Genomic DNA, 19,983 nt, shown 5'->3' with positions numbered 1-19,983 from the left:
TTGGTTATACAGCGGGTAGGGCGTTTGCCTTGCACGCAGTCGACCTGGGTTCAATTCCCAGCATCTCATATGGTCCCCCGAGCACCGCCAGGAGCAATTCCTGAGTGCATGAGCCAGAAGTAACCCCTGTGCAATGCTGGGTGTGACCCAAAAAGCAAAAAAAAAAAAAAAAAAAAAAAGTTTGGTTATTTTTAAAAAAGTTTCCAGTTATTATGTTTGTTTAACAATATATGCGCAGTGAAAATGCATCATTGCATCTTTTACAGACATAAGTTATAGGCACATAAATATATCTATGTATTTTTAATGGTAAAGGAAACATAGTGTGACACATCATTTTAGCCATTCTGATGTATGTTGCCCCCAGAATTAAATACATTCACACTGCTCTGTGGCCTTCACTACTGTCCATTCCTCTCTCTCTTTCATCTTTTTTTTTGGTTGTTTTTTGTTTTGTTTTGGGGCCACACCCAGCAGTGCTCAGGGCTGACTCCTGCCTCTGCACTGAGGGAACACTTCTGGTGGACCTTGGGTGATCCTGTAGAGGGTCAGGGATGGAATCTGGGTGAGCCATGTGCAAGGCAAGCTTCCTGCCCACTGTGCTATCTCTCCAGACCTGTTTTAGGTCTTATATGCAGGTCCTTACATGTAGATCCATTCTGAGGGCAGTTTTATTTTGGTTTTTGGTGCTGGAAATCAGACACAGAACCTCAGTCATACAAGCAAGCTCTCTATAAGCTCCGCCACAACTCCTTGAGCCCTTCTTGTCTGTGGTCTTAGCTTGATTCTTTTTGGCATTCGAGCAACAGCTTCCTTAGCACTGGTTGTAGAAAAGACTATTCTTTACCTATAGGGTGTTGGTACCCTTGTCAAAAATCATTTGACTCCAACACCACATGGATCCCCAACAATGCCAGGGAGCAACCCCTGAGCAAAGAGCCAAAATAGCTTAGTGCCTCCAGGTGTGACTCCCCAAACAAATAAGAAATAAAAGTTAGATACAAATTATATAGACTATGTACATATATTCCACAGAGCTTGGCAAGCTATCAATTTTCTCAAGTGGGCATATTCGAGATGCCAAAAAACAGTAGCAAGAAGTCTCACAATGGAAACGTTACTCGTGCCCGCTCGAGCACATCAACGAACAACGGGATGACAGTGCTACGGTACTGTATCACTGTATCACTGTCATCCCAATGCTAATCGATTTGCTCGAGCGGGCACCAATAACATCTCCATTGTGAGACTTGTTACTATTTTTGGATATGCTACAGTACATATATTATATATAATATATACATATATAATAAAAATGGGCTGGAGCAATAGCACAGCGGGTCGGGCGTTCGCCTTGCATGCATCTGACCCGGGTTTGATTCCTCCGCCCCTCTCGGAGAGTCCGGCAAGCTATCAAGAGTATCCCGCCCACATGGCAGAGCCTGGCAAGCTACCCGTGGCATATTTGATATGCCAAAAATAGTAACAACGAGTCTCACAATGGAGACATTACTGGTGCCCACTTGAGAAAATTGATGAACAACGGGATGACAGTGAATAAAAATATTATAAAATATAATTATATATACCTGCAATGAAAATATATGTATATATAAATACATATGTGTATAAAGGCTCATTTGGGGCTCTAGATTTTGCATTTAGTCTTTGTGCCAGTCCTACATTATTTTTGTTACTGCAGCTTCTATAGTAAGTTGTGAAATCAGGTGTGAAACTTGCAGTTTTGTTCTTTCTCAAGAGTGCCCTTGCTAGCTGTGAATCCTTATAACTCCATAAGAATTTTAGGAGATATATATATATATACATATATATATATATACATACACACACACATACACATATATAAATCACTGGATACCATAGGAGTGCACTGACATTGAATTAGACTGCTTCTGTAGCATGGGCATTTTAGTGGTCTTCTAGGTCTCCCAGCCCATGAACATAAGATGTATTTTCATTGTCTTTTTTTTTTTCCCTCCAGTGGTATTTCTAGTTTTCAAGTACAAATCTTCTACCTAAGTTAATTTCTAAATGTTTTATTTTTGATGTTATTGTCCATGGAGTTGATTGTCATTTTCCTTGTAGATTGTTCCTAGAAATGCACCTAATTTTTCCTTCTTTAGGGGGTGGGAGATCCATGCCTGGTGGCCATGCCTGTAGTGGCTGTGGCTTGGAAGCTGTAGATGAGTGCTCTCTTCCCAGTGCTCTCTTCCCAGTGCTAAGACAGTGCTGCCTCCTGCTTTCCGAGGCTGGGGGGGGTGGGGCGGGGGAATGGTGGCAACTCTAAGATTTAGATTTCTCGTCTGCCTCCTGCCTTCAAGTGCCACAGCAAAGGGGCCTTGGCTCCAGTGTGAGTGGAGCTGACTGCACGGAGAGCAGTGCAGTGTGTGAGTTGTTTTCTGTGCGGCCGTCCCATCTGAAGGCTCTGGGGAGGGCTGCTCTCCTTGAGGGCAAGTGTGAAAACTTTGTTGTTGTCACAGTGCTCTGGACCCCACAACCAGCAGAGCGCCCGGGGCCTCCCATTCGTCAGGCCTGTGCCCTACAGCATGAGCAGGCTTTTAAAAATTTTTTCACTTCCCCAATAGAGGGGCCTCGAAAACACGCCCAGGAAGGATAGCTAATGGGAGGTGCAGCCCCACCACAGTGGTTCTGCATATTCCCTGCAGAGACCCACACTGCGAACCCCATCAGTCAGGCGGGGGGGTCGTGCTTGACGACTGTTTGCCAAGACCACATGTTTGCACACCTCTGAGCCATATACATTCTCACTGAGGCATCCAGGAGGCCTTGCGACTTAGGCTGAGAGCCTGGTGGTGTCTTTATTGGCTCCATAACAAGTCAGGAGCATTACAGGTCTTCTGTGACTTTTCAAAAGGGGGATCAGGGGAGGGAAGTAGAACTTTTTTTTTTTTTTTTTTTGCTTTTTGGATCACACCTGGTGATGCACAGGGGTTACTCCTGTCTCTGCACTCAAAATTACCCCTGGCAGTGCTCAGGGGACCATATGGAATGCTGGGAATCGAACCCAGGTCGACTGCATACAAGGCAAACACCCTACTCGCTGTGCTATTGTTCCAGCCCTGGAAGTAGAGCTTTTGTGCATGTTATTCCATTGATTTTTGTCATTCCCTTTATGCTGCAGACTAAATCTGTAGTGAGAAGGATGCTGCAGTAGTGATGAGCGTATAGGAAGAGGGGCCTAGAGGGCCAGTTTGCAGCCAAATAGTAGCTGTTCTCAAAGATGGGTGAGCAGTTGATTAGGCTTCCTGCTGCTCGGCCCGCTCCTGCCCTGGACCCCACCTTATCAGCCGCTGGATGTCTAAGCTTCCTGGAACAGAGGCCAGAGAGCTCGTCCCACCATTCCTGGAAGAACTCACAGAGTCTGCTCCTCAGCTGCTGGTTCTCCGTGGAGAGCCGTGAGAGTGCCGCTAAGTCCAAGGGCATCACTGCAGGCAGCAGCCCCTGGAGGGCCGCCTCCTGGGAGTTTTATTTCATGAGAAGAGCTCCTGGCCATGCTCAGGGGATCATATGGGATGCTGGGAATTGAACCCGGTCGGCCGTGTGCAAGGCAAACGCCCTACCCGCTGTGCTATAACTCCAGCCCCTTGAGTGAATCTTTTATGCAGGGAGAGGTTAGGTCTCTTCTAGTGGTGCTTGGGGGCTAATCCTGGCTCTGTTTTTTGGAAAGTTTGAATGTTCCAGCTTCCTCCACAAATGCACTTTTAAAAATGTTCTTTCTTTCTTTCTTTCTTTCTTTCTTTCTTTCTTTCTTTCTTTCTTTCTTTCTTTCTTTCTTTCTTTCTTTCTTTCCTTCCCTTTCTTTCTTTCTTCCTTTCTTCCTTTTTTGTTTTTTGCTTGATTTTGTTTGTTTTGTTTTGTGGCCACAACCAGCGGTGCTCAGAAGTTACTCCTGGCGGTGTTTAGGATACCATGAGTGATCAAACCCTGATTGGTCACATTCGAGGCCAGTGACCTACCCGCTATACTATCTCTAGGGCCCGAGATAATCTTTTCCTTTTGTTTGGTTTTGAAGCCACACCTAGTAGTGTTCCAGGCAGTGCTCAGAGGGCCAGGTAGTGTTGGGGGTCAAAGCCAGGCCTCCCTCCTGAGATGCTTGTGCACAGCCCTTTGAGCTGTGATCTCTTCAGCCCCTAGAAATTTAGGGAAGGGTGTTTGGGCCATGCCCATCAGTGCTCAGCAGCCCCCCTGGTTCTGTGCTCAGTGCATGAAGAACCATATGCAGAGCTGGAGATCAAACTCTGGTTGGCTGCCTGCAAGGCCAGAGCCTTACCTCCTGGACTGTTTTTTTGGCCCTCGTGAAAATATTCTTCATGATGTCTTCACACAGCATTTATTTTGAATGTTGACTGTTTTTGTATGAAGCCCTCATAGTAGGAATTTCATATGTCTATAGGTCTGTTTGCCTTTGGTGGCTAAGATGAAATTTTAATCTAATGTCCTATAAAGTTTAGTAAACTGTTCTTACAGTATCCTGAAGTGTCTGTCATATTGATAAATGTCTGTGTTGCATTATTTTCCCTGCTGCTTTTGTGGTGACGGCAGTGAAACCAGAACCTCTCACTTTCCAGGCAAGTGTTCTACAGAACACTGAGCTACATCTCCAGCCATGAAATTATGTTTTAACTGATGACCTCAGTTTAGTTCCAAATCATGAATACACAGCAGAAAGGGCTTAAACCTGCTTAAGAGAAAATCCTGCTTATGTTTTAGATTAGGGAACAAGGGAAAAGAAATTACGTTTTTGTTTAAGAAATGAGTTGCAGGGCTGGAGCAATAGTACAGCGGGTAGGGTGCTTGCCTTTCACACAGCCAACCCGAGTTCAATCCCAGCACCCAATCTCATCCTATAAGCCCTGCCAGGAGTGATCCTTGAGCACTGCTGGGTGCAGCTCAGATACAAAAAAAAAGAAAAACATGCAGTTGTAGGGACTGGAGCGATAATACAGCGGGTAAGGCATTTGCCTTGCACACAGCCAACCCAGGTTTGATTTCTAGCATCCCATATGGTCCCCTGAGCACCAACAGGAGTAATTCCTGAGTGCAAAGCCAGGATTAATGCCTGTGCATTGCCGGTATAACACAAAAAGCAAAAAAGAAAGAAAGAAAGAGAGGAAAAAGGGAGGAAGGAAGGGAGGGAGGGAGGGAGGAGGAGGGAGGGAGGGAGGGAGGGAGGGAGGGAGGGGGATTGGTTGGAAGGGCTGCATGTTCTGGCTCTGTTCTTGGGATTAAGACTTGCTGCTTCCCTGACAGATTCACTGAGGCAGGAGTGCTGAGTGTCAGGCAGCCTCTAATGCCGCTGTCTCTGCAGCGCAGTGTCACGAGAGCCTGGCCCTGACCTCGCCTGAGCAAGGCCTGAAAGGGAGCTCAGCTGTGCTCCTCAGACGTTGTCATTCTGCACAGGGTTAATTGCAGTTTTAAATCTTTTCAAGTATTAAATGAGCCTCTTCATAGATTGCGGCTTATACTCTGAGCCAGATCTGGCCTTCGAACCTAGTGGGGGATTGAAGTGAAACCCCTGACCTTTTCCAAACGGCATCACAGGACCAAACAGAATCAGCGTCAGGGTCAGCCAGCTGCAGCCGCCTGACTGTGGCCTTTGTCCACCCGCCAAGTGTTCTGTCTCCATTTTCACAGTTCCAGCGTCAGGAGGAACACGCTTGTCTGAGCCTCACTGGTGTGGGTGGAGAGCATCGCGGAATTTTATTTTAGTTGTTTGAATGGGATGAGTTGCTATCTATATTCTGCACTTCTTTAGACCGACTCTCAGGTCCCATGACAGAACAAGCTGGGGAAATATCTGGAAAACAGATGAACAGTAGATAGTGGGACCTCCTACGAGGAGGGGTTAAGGCCTGGGACTTGCTGCCCTGCCCTCAAGATCTGATATTTGGGTCCTGGCCATAGAAAAGTGGGTAGGCGCTTGCCTTGCATGCAGCTGACCTGGGTTCGATCCCTGGCATCTCATATGGTCCCTGAGCACCACCAGGAGTAATTCCTGAGTGCAGAGCCAGGAATAACCCCTGAACACTGCCAAGTATGACTCAAACACACACACACCCCAAAAAAATATATGATATTTGACCATGTAGCTTTGGAAATTCCATGATTACTTACTCCAGGAAGTTGGCCAAGTCCCAGGAGAAAAAGCGGACTGATTATTGGTATCAAGAAGCGGTGGAGTTTGTACTAGGAAGCTGTTTCTGTAAAGGTGCCCAGTGTGGGCGTCAGGGTGCGCATTAGGGGGCACATTAGGGGGACAGGAGCATCACGCGCGTCTGCCTTCTCACCTCAGTCTCCCACCACCCGGTCTGTATGTGCCTGCGTGGGGCCGGGGGCAGCCTCGTGAGTCTGAATTTCCATTCACACGCCTCATGGTCAGGAAAGAGCCCGGCTGGAGGCAGGAAACCCGTGCTTTCTCTCGGCCTGAGATAAGAACGCTCTCATTCCACTATGTGTGAAGAAGCTGTGGCCTTTTTTCGTCCCTTCTGAGGTTTTATAATTTTGGGGGCGATGCCATTTTGTGCATATGTAACTCAACGTTTCTCTTTGGGAATAGCGATGCCTCTGAACTCTTCAAAGGAACCCCCAGCTTCCCGTGGGCAGTCACTTCCCATCTCAACTTGTTTCTTTCCTTGGGCCCCACTTAGACCCCTGGACCTGCCCTTCTTGACTCTGAGGGCACCGGCCAGTCCAGCTCGCTTGTGCTTTGTGAACAGATTTAGCTAATATGAGCAAATTTAGCTCAGTGCCACCCTTCGATGCCACTCTCATACTGGCCACTCTAGCTAGACCATTGGTTCTGGTCCATGGGCCAAAAACTGTGGAAACTCACTGTCCAGATATCACTGTATCACTGTCATCCTGTTGTTCATTGATTTGCTCGAGCGGGCACCAGTAATGTCTTCATTTGTCCCTATCACGTGCTAGTGTAGCCCAGTGGCATCTGCTCACTCCAGGAACACAAAAAGCACGTTGTTACTGTTTTTGGCATATCAAATATATCACAGGTAGCTTGCTGGGCTCTGCCTTTCGGGCGGAGCGGCGGGGAAAGGAACAAAATAAAGAGGTCGTATTCCAGGAAAGGTTGTGTCACTCTCTTCCGGGAGCCTTGTTTTATAGTCTCTGGATCTTGGCCATTGATGAGATTAATGGTGCCGGGGGAGTTTGTGGGTGTGGCTGCCAACCTACTGGAAAACTGGGGATCTGGGTGGAGCTATCATCCATAACTTCTCCATATGGTATTTATCAAAAACCATTTTTAATATCGTGAAATTTAAAGTATTCACAAATAACTTTATTATTTTATGGGTTGTTAAGTAGAATTTTAGGTATATTTACACATTCTTGTGAGTGTTTCCATATTTTATACTTTACATGTGTACAAAAATGATAACTTCAGGAACATTGATGTTGTTCAATGTTTAGAATATCACAAACTGTTTAAATTCACTATGTGCATTTTAGAATAAAACTTACTACTTATTAAAATAGTCCAAATTAAGAACTTTGGTATTGGCTTTTAGGATCTATATTATGTGTGCCTTTTTAAGTTTGGTAAGAAATTAAATAGTTATATCTGATCTATTTAATGAAGATAACTCATTCATTTTTCTGTTCCCTTGTTGCTGGTGGCATTTCACCACTCAGCATGTGCACACATGTGACTGTGGTGCCAAGGGTCACATGCAACCTCCTTTGGTTTTGTGCTCACATGTGTGCTTACTGAGGGTCATTCTAAGTTGGGGTGTGTGGGTTATGTCTGCCCTGTTCACTCACAGGCTTACCAGAGAGCCCACTTCCTTGCGGGGGTGCTCTCACATCTTTTGAGTAGTGTAGACTACTTTTTAAAAAGAATAGTTCTTTGAAAATTGTAGTTTTGGTGACACAGTTAAAATAGTGTTAATACTTATGATACGGAGGTTCAAAGGTACTGCTCCCCACCATCACCAAAATAGACCACCTTTGAAAATGTTGATCTCTCTCAAGCAGATCTCCAGCCCCTCACATAGGAATTTTTATTTATTTTTTTAATTTAATTTAATTTTGTATTACTATCTTTAAATTTATTGAGTCACCATGAGAAGAGTTATAGAGCTTTCGTGTTTGAGTCTCAGTCATACAGGGATCAAACACCCATCCCTTCACCAGTGCACATTTTCCACCAACAAAAACCCCAGTATACTCCCCCATCCCAACCCTACCCCTGCCTGTGTGGCAGATAATTTCCACATTACTCTCTCTCTCTACTTTGATTAGATTCACTTTTAATAACTAGGGTCTGGAGAGATTTCTACCAAGAGCTGCTTCGAGATTCCTTTATGTGTCTCTGGGATCATGGCCATTAAGGAGCTTATTAAGTAGCCGGGATCTGTTCATGGGCATTCATGTCAAGGTCCCATGGGGCGGGGAGAAGGGCTGGCTCCTCCCCTGTCCCATGAGGCCTGGTGTGTGCCGTCAATGCTGGCCTGTACCTGGATTTTCCAATGAGTTCTGGAAGATGGCAGCCACCAGGATATATAGGAATTTTTTAATAGGAATTCCTATAATTTTTAAATATGTAATAATATTTAAAATATCTGATGTCCAGGGCCAGAGTGATAGTATAGTGGATAGGGCACCTGCCTTCCACATGGTTGGCCCAGGTTCGATCCCTGGCACCCAGTATAATCCCCTGAGCATCTCCAGGAGTAACCCCTAGGCATCATTGGGTGTGGCCCAAAATCAAACAAAAACTCGTATGTGAAAGATTGGTTCCTTGTGCTATGTACAGATAGAGTGCCGCCAACTTGGAAAAGGTCATTGCTGCTGAAAGCTGTAGTGTGAGCTGGTGGGGCCCAGAGGGACCTGAGGCTGGGACCCAGCTGTTCCAGACCCTGCTGCAGGTGGGAGCATCGAAGTGTCAGGATGAAGCAGTCATCCTCCCGGGCGGATGGTGCAGGAGCGGTGAATCCTGGACTAGAACCCAGGCGTGCGGGACTCTTCAGCCACTCTCACTGAACATATGAGGATTGGTTTCTGCGGCAGGCTTCCTGCAAGCTAACAAAAGACTGTTCACAGTAGAAGATAGACAAGCCTAATCCTGGTTCGTGGGTTGTATTTATGGGTTTGGGCAGCTGTGGCCTCTGAGAGATCTTTACGCAAAGAAAATCAAGAGTGCAGGAAGGAGGAAATGTAAAGATGAAAGGGAAGGAGCCTTTGTTTGGAGCTCAGCCGAGGATGATTCTGGAAGGATGGCCACTGGGAGGACAGTAAGCCAGCCCCAACCCAGAAGGGCTGGGCCCTCAGAAGCTTTCTCCTGGATTCCCTTCCAAGGCTGCATGCTGTTCGCCTTCATCTCTAGGGAGGCAGGAAGGGTTGTGTGTTTTGGACTGTGTCATTCTTAGAACTCTGTCCCTCACATCTACTGAGCCAGGCGGTTCTAGCATTTGTGTTCCATTCGGCGAGTGTCAGAGGATGACCCGTATCTGTCAGCCAAGAAAGACCATCACATCTCACTCAAAGCTGGTGGGGACACAGCTAGAACCCAGCGAGAACTCAGGAAATGGCTAGCCCTCCCCCTTCCTCCAGCTGCCCATGTGGCTGAAAACCAGCTCCCCAAAGCACCGTGGGCGGCGGCTGCAGTTGACCAGCTAGGAGCACCTCAGGGCTTTGTCTCAGAGCTGTCATCTGTGGGTGCTGACCTCAGGTTGATGGTGGGGGGATTTGGGCACTCTCTTGGTGAGCATGGCATAGCAGCACCACAAGTGTAAAACAATAGTAGTGCTATCATTAAAAAAATTAACTTGAGGAAAAAAATATCTTCCAGGAACAGTAGTTGAGAACATATTGTTTGCCTAGTGCAGAGTGATGGCTCTGTTTGCAGTGAGCTGGCAGCCAGAGGTCCCCAAACTTCACTTCTCTACCACCGCCTTTTCGGGAAAAACAGCTCAGCAATGATGGTCCCCATGATCATCTTTAAGTGTAGAGAGGTGGCGCCCCACCCCCCAGTTGCACCAAGGCCCCCTGAGGGTGGTGGGGGGTGAGGGTCAGGTGTGGGTGCTTCCTCCTTACCTGGAGTTTCCTCAGCCTTTAAGACTGAGCTCTCAGCGTGGATGCGCCATCCCTTTGGGAAAAGGAGTGGGCAGCTGGTACAAGGCTGGTCGCCCAGCACACATGTCCTGAAGCGCTGTTATCTTGTCGTCTTGGCTGAAAATCAAAGAATGTGCTGGAGCACAGGCTTCCTGTAACTTTGTTCATAAGTTGAGTATGAAATAGTTTTTAGTTAAAGTAGTATCACATTATGATGGCATTTGATTTTAGGTGTGACATTGTAAATCAGCATCTTGTATGTACTGCATTAAGTTCATCATTCATTCTGTCCTTCACCAGACGCGTAGAGTATTTTTCTTTATGTTCTTGCAGAAGTGAAAAATCCTTAGTCTTTTTTCCTGATTACTTTTTTCTTACTCTGGATTCAAATGTTACCCAGGTTTGTTTTGTTTTGTTTTATTTTGTTTTGTTTTGTTTGCAACAGTGTTTCAACTGATAATTTCTTTTTTCTTTTTTTTTCTCTTTGGGTCTTTTTTTTCTTAGGGGTTGCTCCTGGCTCTGCACTCAGGGGTTACTCCTGGTGGTGCTTGAGCGACCATATGGGATGCTGGAGGTTGAACCCGGGTCAGCCACATGCAAGGCCCTACCACTCTGTACTAATGCTTCAGCCCCTCAACTGATGATTTCTTAAACTATCTTCTCTGTTAACTTTCCTGGAACACCTAGTAAAACTCAGCTTAAGCTATTTGTGTTTGAAGTGTCTCAGTGAGAGCGAGGAAAGGCTTTTCTCTCACCGCTGGGGGTCTGGGCTAGGAGATGGCACCAGTGGATGGGCGGACGCTTACTGCTTCCCCCGGAAGCTGCTGGCCGTGCTTGGCCATGGAGCAGAGCAAGGAATAAAAATAGAAACTTAAAAAACCTACTACATGGGGACTGGAGCAATAGCACAGCGGGTAGGGCGTTTGCCTTGCACACAGCTGACCCGGGTTTGATTCCCAGCATCCCATATGGTCCTTTGAGCACCACCAGGGGTGATTTCTGAGTGCAGAGCCAGGAGTAATCCCTGTGCATTGCCAGATGTGACCCCAAAAGAAAAAAAAAACCTACTACATGTTGAAATGGTCATATTTGGGTATTTGAATTAAAAGACAGAGCTAAAATGAGCTTGACCTTTTTTCATTTTTAATGCAGCTATAAGATTTTTTAAAAAGTCATTATTTCATGTGGACATAATGCCAAAGTGATAGTACATCGGTAAAGGCACTTGCCTTGCACATGGTTGACCCCAGTTTAATCGCTGGCTCTCCATGTGGTCCCCTTAGTCTCACCAGAAGTAATCTCAGCAGAGCCAGGAGTAAGCCCTGAGCACAGCCAGTTGTAGCCCAAAACAATACAAAGCACATAAATTGATTGCTCTGTTTTGTGACCCATCCTTATGGTTGCATTCGCAGTGTGTTCACATTGGACAGGGCATTGCTGGTCAGGCCTGCATCTTCAGACTTAGGAAAGACAAAATGAAAGCACTTGGGAATTTTTCATTTTGTCCTGAAATTTTTCTTTAACCTAAATTCTGTCTGATCATCAATACCTCTATTGCAAACCACAACATCCAAAAGGAGAGAGAGAACAAAAGGGAATGCCCTGCCACAGAGGTGGGGGGTTGGGGGGGTGGGAGGGATACTGGGATCATTGGTGGTGGAGAATGGGCACTGGTGGAGGGATGGGTACTCGAGCATTGTATGACTGAAACACAAGCACAAAAAGTTGTAAGTCTGTAGCTACCTCACACTGATTCACTAATAAAAATTTTAATTAAAAATAATAGATTAAAAATAATAATAAATAAAAGTTTATTCCATATAAAATCAAAGAAAAAATTCTATCTGATCAGATTAACCTGTCCAGTGTTACAAGTTGCAAAAAGAAAAAAATCTTTGCAGTTAATCGTTTCTCAGAGACTTGTTTGAGAATAACTTTGTAATATGTTGCCTGTATTTCGTTGCTTCAACTTTTTTTTTTTTTGCTTTTTTTTTGGGGGGGGAGTCACACTGAGCAATGCACAGGTGTTACTCCTGGCTCTGCACTCAGGAATTACCCCTGGGGACCATATGGGATGCTGGGAATGGAACCCGGGTCAGCCGTGTGCAAGGCAAATGCCCTACCCGCTGTGCTATTGCTCCAGCCCCTCAACTTTTCTAATCTGGCGGGATCTGAGTGATAATTGTAATCCTGCTAATTGTATCCAAACATTCAAGCTTGTGCACAACCATTTTACCCATGCAAAAGTGCCATGAGCATTTTTGGCATGTCTGTTATAAACTTACATCACTGGAACTCAGTGAAAACTCCTTATGTAGAGATATTGTTGCTGACATATTTGTTCTCTAGTGGAGTGAAGTTCTGGTGGTGCAGAGCAGCCCTTAAGTGAGGCTCTCAGCTGGGATGCAACGCCGGGCCTCAGATCTCACTCGCGCCCTGAGCCTGCTCCGCCTCTGGCCTCTGCTTCCGCAGCAGTCACACACGCAGACAAATGACGCAAGAGGAGTTATCGAAGCAGGGGGCCTTCCACCAAATGGTCTTGCCTGACACTGATCACAAGTTGCTATTTCAGTCTCTCAGCACCTCCTTCCCTCCCCCACGGATTGTTTTTGGTTGTACTAGCTCTGCAAATGAAGAAAACCTGATTTTTGTCCAAGGCAAGGGAAAAGGGGCTAGGAGGACTGGTCAGTAGTTGGAATCTACCACAAATGTGTATGGGGCGAAGGGTCGGTAAGGCAGAGAAGGGACCGGTGTGACAATAATAGTTGGAAATGATCACGCTGGATAAGAACTGAGTGTTAAAAGTAAGTAAGGGGATATACACGATAACCTTTCAGTAGCTGTATTGCAAACCACAGTGTCCAGAGAGAGAGAGAGAGAGAGAGAGAGAGAGAGAAGTGACTGCCATAGAAGCAGGCTTGGGGGGGGATGGGAGGGAAACTGGGGACACTGGTGCTGGGAAATGTACACTGGTTACACTGGTGGAGGGAGGAGTGTTTTAACACTATGTGACTGAAGCCTAATCATGAACAGTTTTGTAAGGGCCTAGCTCACAGTGAGAAAATAAAATTTAAAAAAGAAGAAAGAAAATCTGGCTTTGGGACTGGAGCGAGAGCACAGTGGGTAGGACATTTGCCTTGCACACGGCTGATCCAGGTTTGATTTCCAACATCCCATATGGTCCCCTGAGCACTGCCAGGAGTAGTTTCTAACTTCAAAGCCAGGAGTAACCCTTGTGCATCTCTGGGTGTGACCCAAAAAGTTTTTTAAAAAAAAAAAAAAGAAAGAAAATCTGGCTTTGAGTATGGTTCTGAAGAAGTCCAGAAAAATCAGATCCACTTCAAGTTTTTTGTGAATCTAGTTGTCTTCAGAACTTTAGGCCCAGTAAACCCAGGATATATAAAAAAGGCTTTTCTGGACCCACCCAAGCTAATGTTTGGGACATGTAGGGCCCATTATGCCACTTGTCCCTTTTGCTCCCTAATTGCTTTGATAGCTCTTGCTTCTTTACAAACAGCTGATGAGGATTCAGAGCAGTAGTGCAGCGGGGAGGATGTTTGCCTTGCATGCAGCCAACCCAGGTTCGATCCCCAATATCCCGTATGGTCCCCCAAGCTCCACCAGGAGTTAATTCCTGGGTGCAGAACCAGGAGTAATCCATGAGCCTGCCAGGTTGGCACAAAAAAGAAACAAACACAAACATGCACACACACAAACCCAAACAGATGACAGCCTCTTCGTGGCTGCTGCTTACTCTGAGCATCCTGACTAGGTGCAGTGATTCATTGGGAGGAGGAAGATACTTTAACACATGCAGAAACATCTACTCAGCATATAGATCTCAGTGATTGACTCAGACATTTTGTACACACACAATCGCAAAGAAGTATGTTAGTTCATTTCTACTCATAACAGGCTCAGAGTACTCTTTGAGATGACTTTTTATTGTCCTCGTGGGGTCATAGGATGGTGGAATGGAGACTTCATTCTTTCCTCCTGGATTCGGTCAAGAGTTCTGTCCTAACCATTTTTTGTCATCCTTTGTCATAAAATCTGCAGAGAGGGGCTGGAGCAATAGTACAGCGGGTAGGGTGTTTGCCTTGCACGAGGCCGACCCGGGTTTGATTCTCAGCATCCCATATGGTCCCCTGAGCACCACCAGGGGTAATTCCTGAGTGCAGAGCCAGGAGTAACTCCTGTGCATCGCCAGGTGTGACCCAAAAAGCAAAAAAAAAAAAAAAACTGCAGAGATACAATGCATATTTTGATGATCAGATAAATGAGTGAAAGAATTTTTGTTTCTCTTTGAATTTTGACATATTGGTAATCATGTCATAATTTATTTAATGTCTTGATCACATTAAATCACCTTACTCCATGGTTTCAGGGAGATGAAAATGGAGTGCCAGGTATAGAATGGAGGCCTGGGTTAACATGGTCTTTAAAGTTTCAAAAGCTCCGAGTGTGGGCCGGGAAGAGGGCGTGTTTGGCTCATTACAGGACCAAACTCGGAGAGATTACTCATCCACCAGAAGAGATCTGAGAGGAGGCTTGCTCTGTTTACATGAACCAAACATCTGAGTTTCCTCATTTGCTTGTCAGCTTAAAGAAAAAAGAATGATCTTTGACTTAGGATAACAGCCATAGTTAATCTACTCCCCTCCCTACCCCAAACAAGTGGGTTTTTAAAGTTTGGAATTGTCAAATCGGTGCTCATTGTCCTCCAAGCTGCACACTGGTCAGCAGCAGTTAGTCATTAAGAAGTTGACACTTTGGGTTTGTAGTTTAGTTTGGTTTCAGCTGTCCTGAATGGACATCATTTTCTTACTGAATCAGATTTCTGTTTGTTCTAAATCCACTAATGGCAGCTTTCTCCATCAGGGTTGGATGAATGAGATTCACAACTACGATCCAGAAACCTACCATGCGACTTTGACACATTCGGTCTTTGTTCGACTGGAGGGCAGCACTTTAAGACTTTCAAAGCCCAATAAAAATATATCCAGGAGGGCAAGCTACAATGAGACAAAGCCAGAGGTCACCTACATCAGCCAGAAAATCTACGACCTCTCAGACAGTAAGGTGAGCCTGCAAATGTGGGAGCGAAGATGAAGGAAAAGCATTTGTAATCTTGGTTGGTTGGTTGCTGTGTTTTCCTCTCTATAGGTGTGATTTTCGGTTGTGTGTGTGTGTGTGTGTGTGTGTGTGTGTGTGCATGCGCACGCATGTTAATGTGTTCATGAATCCCCTGGGCATCTATATTGAATACAGGTTCTAGTCCAGAAACTCCTGAGTGAGGTCCAGGGTCTGCCTTTTCATGAGCTTTACAGTGCCTGGGGCCTGTGCTGTGCTGCTGGTGTGTGGGCCACGTGTGTCTTCTGGTTTTGACACTGTCCAACAAAGCTTGTGTGGTGGTGCTAGAGTAAGAACTTGTGAAGATTGTAAATGTGAACACCATGGATATGCAAAATGACGGCTCTGTGATACATCAGTATTCTGCCCTTCTGTTTTTTGACAAATATAAATTATTCCCAAAGCAGTTTCTCATATCATTATTCTGTTCTTCTTATAACTCACTTGAGTGATCATTATGTTCCCCCCAAATGACAGAAGTATTTAAAATAGTTATTGTGTAAATTTATTCTGGAGGTTGATCAACTTGAGCTTCCCATCTGGATCTAGCTTGTTTCTTTGTTTTGTTTCCAGCTTAAATTTGGTCTAAGGTCATTATATTCAGTTGACAATCAAACTTAGTTGATGCTAATAAACCAAACAATTATTGAGCCCTTCTGGGATGATTTGGGGGAATTAAAAAGGGCTTTTCTAAAAATGGATCCAGTTCCATTAGTCATAGTACAAACTCGTGGTAGTTATTTCACATCCATTATTTACAAATGCAAACTTGAGAGTATTCATACATGGTGTAGCCAGTTCTTTATTTGCTACAGAAATTATCAGTCCTCTTTTTCTGCAGATCTATCTTGTGCCTAAAAGTTTAGCTCGGAAAAGAATCTGGAATAAGAAGTACCCCATTTGTATCGAGCTTGGTCGACAAGATGACTTTATGGCTAAGGCCCAGACTGACAAGGAGTCTTCTGAAGAAAAGCTACCAGCTGAGAAAGAGCTGGGGGCGGAGGACCCCAAGAAACCAGCCCACCCTCAGGAGGGAACCCGGGCCCAGCGAGATCAGATCCTGTATCTCTTTGGGAGAACTGGCCGAGAGAAAGAAGAGTGGTTTTCGAGATTCATTCTGGCATCGAAGCTGAAGTCGGAACTCAAGAAGACACCTGGCGTCTCTGGAAGTAAACCAGGTACTGACAGGTGTGCTGAGTGCATCTGTGGCTTCAAGTCCTGTAGGCGAGTGAGGGTTGCACAGGCGGGAAGGCAGGCGGGCAGGTGCCTCCTCCCGCCCCTGCCTGGGAGGCGGAATGTCTACACCTGACTTGCCCTCTCAGTCCTTTCTCTTTTGATAGTGGCCAGACCCTGTGGCTCTTGTGGTTGGAGGAGAGCAGAGGAGAGCAAGACCACGGGCCGTTGTGAGGCAAAGCTTTCCAAAATGGAGCCTTTCTAGGGCTTTCCCCAACGGTGGCAGATGATGCAGGCCACAGGGTCTAAACGCTGCACCACGGAGCTTCAGAGATCTGGTTTCTGGCCTCTGCACCAGCTTTAGCCCCATCCCATAACTGAGATCCAAGTAGGCCCATGGGGACACCTCAGAGCACTAGAACTCAAGATGAACAGGGGGATGGATGACCGGATATATCAGTTTCTCTGACTGCAGGGACAGAAGTCATAAACAGCAGTGTAAAACCACAAGAGTTTGTTCTTGGACAGTTTGAGGTCAGAGGTCCAAAACAGGGTGTTGGCAAGCCCTGATCCCTCTGAGAGTCTGTGTAGAACCTCCCCTACCTCATCCTGGCGCATGGTGGTGGCCGTCCGCCCTTGACGCTTTTGGCTGTGACTCCGTCCCCCTTAACCCTGCCAGTCAGCTCCTGGCCTTCTGACATCTGTCCACGTCTCTTCTCTGCTCACATTTGCTCCACCTTAGAGGGGCTGGGATGCAGCTGAGTGTTGAGCACAGGCTTTGGCTGGATGAGGCTCTGGGTTGCGCAGTTTGGTCCCAACACTACCCCCTCACCTCCAAAAGCGCTCGTTATCGGGAGTAGGCCCTTATTTTAACTAGTTGTATCTGTGGCACCCCATTTTTAAATTACATCACATTCTGAGGCACTGGGGGATAAGGATTTCATGTGTCCTTTCAGGAGACAAAGTTTAGTCCCTAATGCTGGATAAAAGAAAATCTGAGTGATGAGAAAGTTAGCAGCAGCTGCTGCTTCCTGCCCCCTCTGTCTTGCACAGGGGCCACCGGTGGCTCCTGAAACATGGTCCCAGTGTAAGATGCACGCCGGATGCCAGAGCACTGCAGCAGGTGATAGTTCTCATTAATAGTTGTTACAGTGATGACGTAGTTACACAATTGGCTAAATGTATTCAGTTTGTTTCTTTAACTCCCATCCCCACCTTTTTTTACTGGCATACTCTGCAGTGCTCAGGGGCTACTCCTGCCTTAGTGTTCAGAGGTCACTTCTGGCTGTGCTCGAGAGACCATGAGATGCCAGGGATCGAGCCCAGGCCTCCTCCGTGGATAGCAGGTGCTCAAGCTTGTAGAGTCCTCTTTCTTTCTTTTTAAAATTTTATCTTTTAACTGAATCACCCTGAGATACACAGTTGCAGTTGTTCATGATTGGGTTTCAGTCAGACAGTGTTCTAACACCCATCCCTTCGTCATTATACATTTCTTGCCACCAATGTCCCCAGTAACCCTCCTGCCACCCCCTCCCCACCACCCCGCAGCCTGCCTCTATTGCAGGTACTTTTCTCCCGCTCTCTTCCCCCCTTCCACTCTCCCCCACCCCTGAGGTTTTAGTCTTTTGTTTTTGGGCCACACCCAGCAATACTCAGGGGTTACTCCCGGGCCTGCACTCAGGAATTAATCCTGGCAGTGCTCAGGGGATCATTATGGGATGCTGGGCATTGAACCCGGGTTGGGCGTGTGCCAGGTAAACGCCCTCCCCACTGTTCTATCTCTCCAGCCCCATCTCGCTACAAGTTTTGAATTCCTTGTGTGTGTGGCTCTCACTTGTGGCTTGCGTGATGATTCTGCGGAGGCCTGGTCACCCGATGTAGGCGCTTGCTTAGAATCGGGAATCACCCTGCTTAGGAAGAGAAATGAGATCCGCAGCAGTCGCTTTCCATGCTCTGCTAGTTGACTGTGCTAGTTGACGTCAGTGCTGAAAGTGCTGCGCGTTAAAACCACGTTCAAGTGTGAGCCACCACTGCTGTGTGCCCGCGTCAGCAGGTGGAGGCCCCTCTGTGCCCTAGAACTGTCACCCTCTAAAGTCCAAGGTCAGGACCCAAGTGCCCCATGCTCCACGCTCAGCCGTGCCTGTGTCACTGCCCCCTCCCTCTCCAGAACCAGGGAAAAGGCAGCAGGGGCGACACCAGGGACCAGACTGAGACCATACAGGATGCCAGGAATCGAACCTGGGCCGGCCGCGTGCCAGGCAAACACCCCACCCCCTGGTCTCTCCAGGCCCCCTTCTGCCTCTCTTCTGGCACTCAGTACGGGAGAGCGCCGTTGTTTGCCGAGGTGCCTGAGGTCGAGGCAAGGATCGTGTCTCACTCTTCTCTGGGAGGCAGCGCTGGCCCCGAGCACTTGCTTGGAGAAAGATTAGTCGAGTGGAAGGTGGCATGTTGGGAATCCAGTCCGGAGCTTTCCTTGCATTTTCCCTTCGCCCCAGTAGCACGCTCTCTCTCAGTCCCCCCGCCCGTCCCTCCCCACTGTGAAAAGCGAGCCCACCACTCCTTGCCCTGGGAGAGCTCAAGGAAGAAGGTTCCTGCTGGCTTTCTTCTGTTGCTGCTGGGACGGAATCTGCTCTTGGCGGGGGAGGGGGGCGCTTTCTCAGTGTCGTTGTCGCCTCAAGCCGCCTCCTGGCTTCGCCCCACCGAGGTGATTCTGCGTGCCCGTTGCTTTGCAACCGCGTCCTGCATCCTTCATCGGTGCTCACGCAGCCTGTTCCTTGCAGGGGTTTTGCCCTCCCACAGCCGACACAGCAGCCCCTCGGGGCACCTCACCCACAGCCGCAGCAGCAGCAAAGGCAGCGTGGAGGAGATCATGTCCCAGCCCAAGCAGAAGGAGCTGCTGGGCAGCGTGCGGCAGAAGATGCTTCTGGACTACAGCGTGTACATGGCCAGGTGTATCCCCCAGGAGAGCCGAAGCCCCCAGCGGAGCCCCGTGCAGAGTGCAGAGAGCAGCCCCACGGCTGGGAAGAAGGTAAAGCCGGGCCACGCGGGCCGCAGCATCTCTGCCCTCCCCCCTTCTTCACTCTGGCCACTTATGGCACCTCCTGCGCTAGGGACCAGTGACGGACAAGCCGGGTGAGGGCCCGCCCACCCACAGGGAGCTTGTGCTCCAGCCGGGGAGACAGAGGGAAGAGGAGCACGAGGCATGGGAAGGGCTAGGTGGTGGCCAGGGAGAGATGACTCTGGCGCAGACATGAGCTGTGTTGCTGTGGAGGGGCCGGAGCTTTCCTGGGTTGGGGGAGGACAACCTGCAGCAGTGATGGACTATTTGGGGGTGCTGAGGGACAGTGAGCAAGGACAGGAAGTCACCCCCCTCCCCGCCCTGCCCAGCCCATTCCTTTGGATTTGGTGAGAACAAGGAAACCAGAGCGCCAGAACTGTGGGGGCAGAGAGGCCTGTCTAGAAGGAGGATCCTTTGAAGAAGGTGCCTTAGCATGGCACCCCGGGCCCACCTGGCCTGCGGCCCACGCACGTCACGGCTCCAGGACTCCGTGACAGTAAGGCCAGCTG

General features: G+C 47.6%; 1 protein-coding gene across 2 annotated transcripts in view; it reads left to right on the top strand.

The window, feature by feature from the left end:
• Nucleotides 1-19,983, top strand: part of TEX2 (testis expressed 2) — a 102,451-nt gene that overhangs the window by 54,969 nt on the left and 27,499 nt on the right. For both annotated transcript variants that reach the window (XM_055130042.1, XM_055130041.1), the window contains exons 3-5: nt 14,992-15,192; nt 16,085-16,421; nt 19,197-19,444. In XM_055130042.1, coding sequence (XP_054986017.1) covers nt 14,992-15,192; nt 16,085-16,421; nt 19,197-19,444 — 786 coding nt within the window. The remainder of the gene's footprint in view (nt 1-14,991; nt 15,193-16,084; nt 16,422-19,196; nt 19,445-19,983) is intronic.

The sequence above is a fragment of the Sorex araneus genome, chromosome 3 (genome assembly GCF_027595985.1).
Source record: "Sorex araneus isolate mSorAra2 chromosome 3, mSorAra2.pri, whole genome shotgun sequence".
Classification (NCBI taxonomy): domain Eukaryota; kingdom Metazoa; phylum Chordata; class Mammalia; order Eulipotyphla; family Soricidae; genus Sorex; species Sorex araneus.
This window is presented reverse-complemented; position numbering and strand designations above follow the sequence as displayed.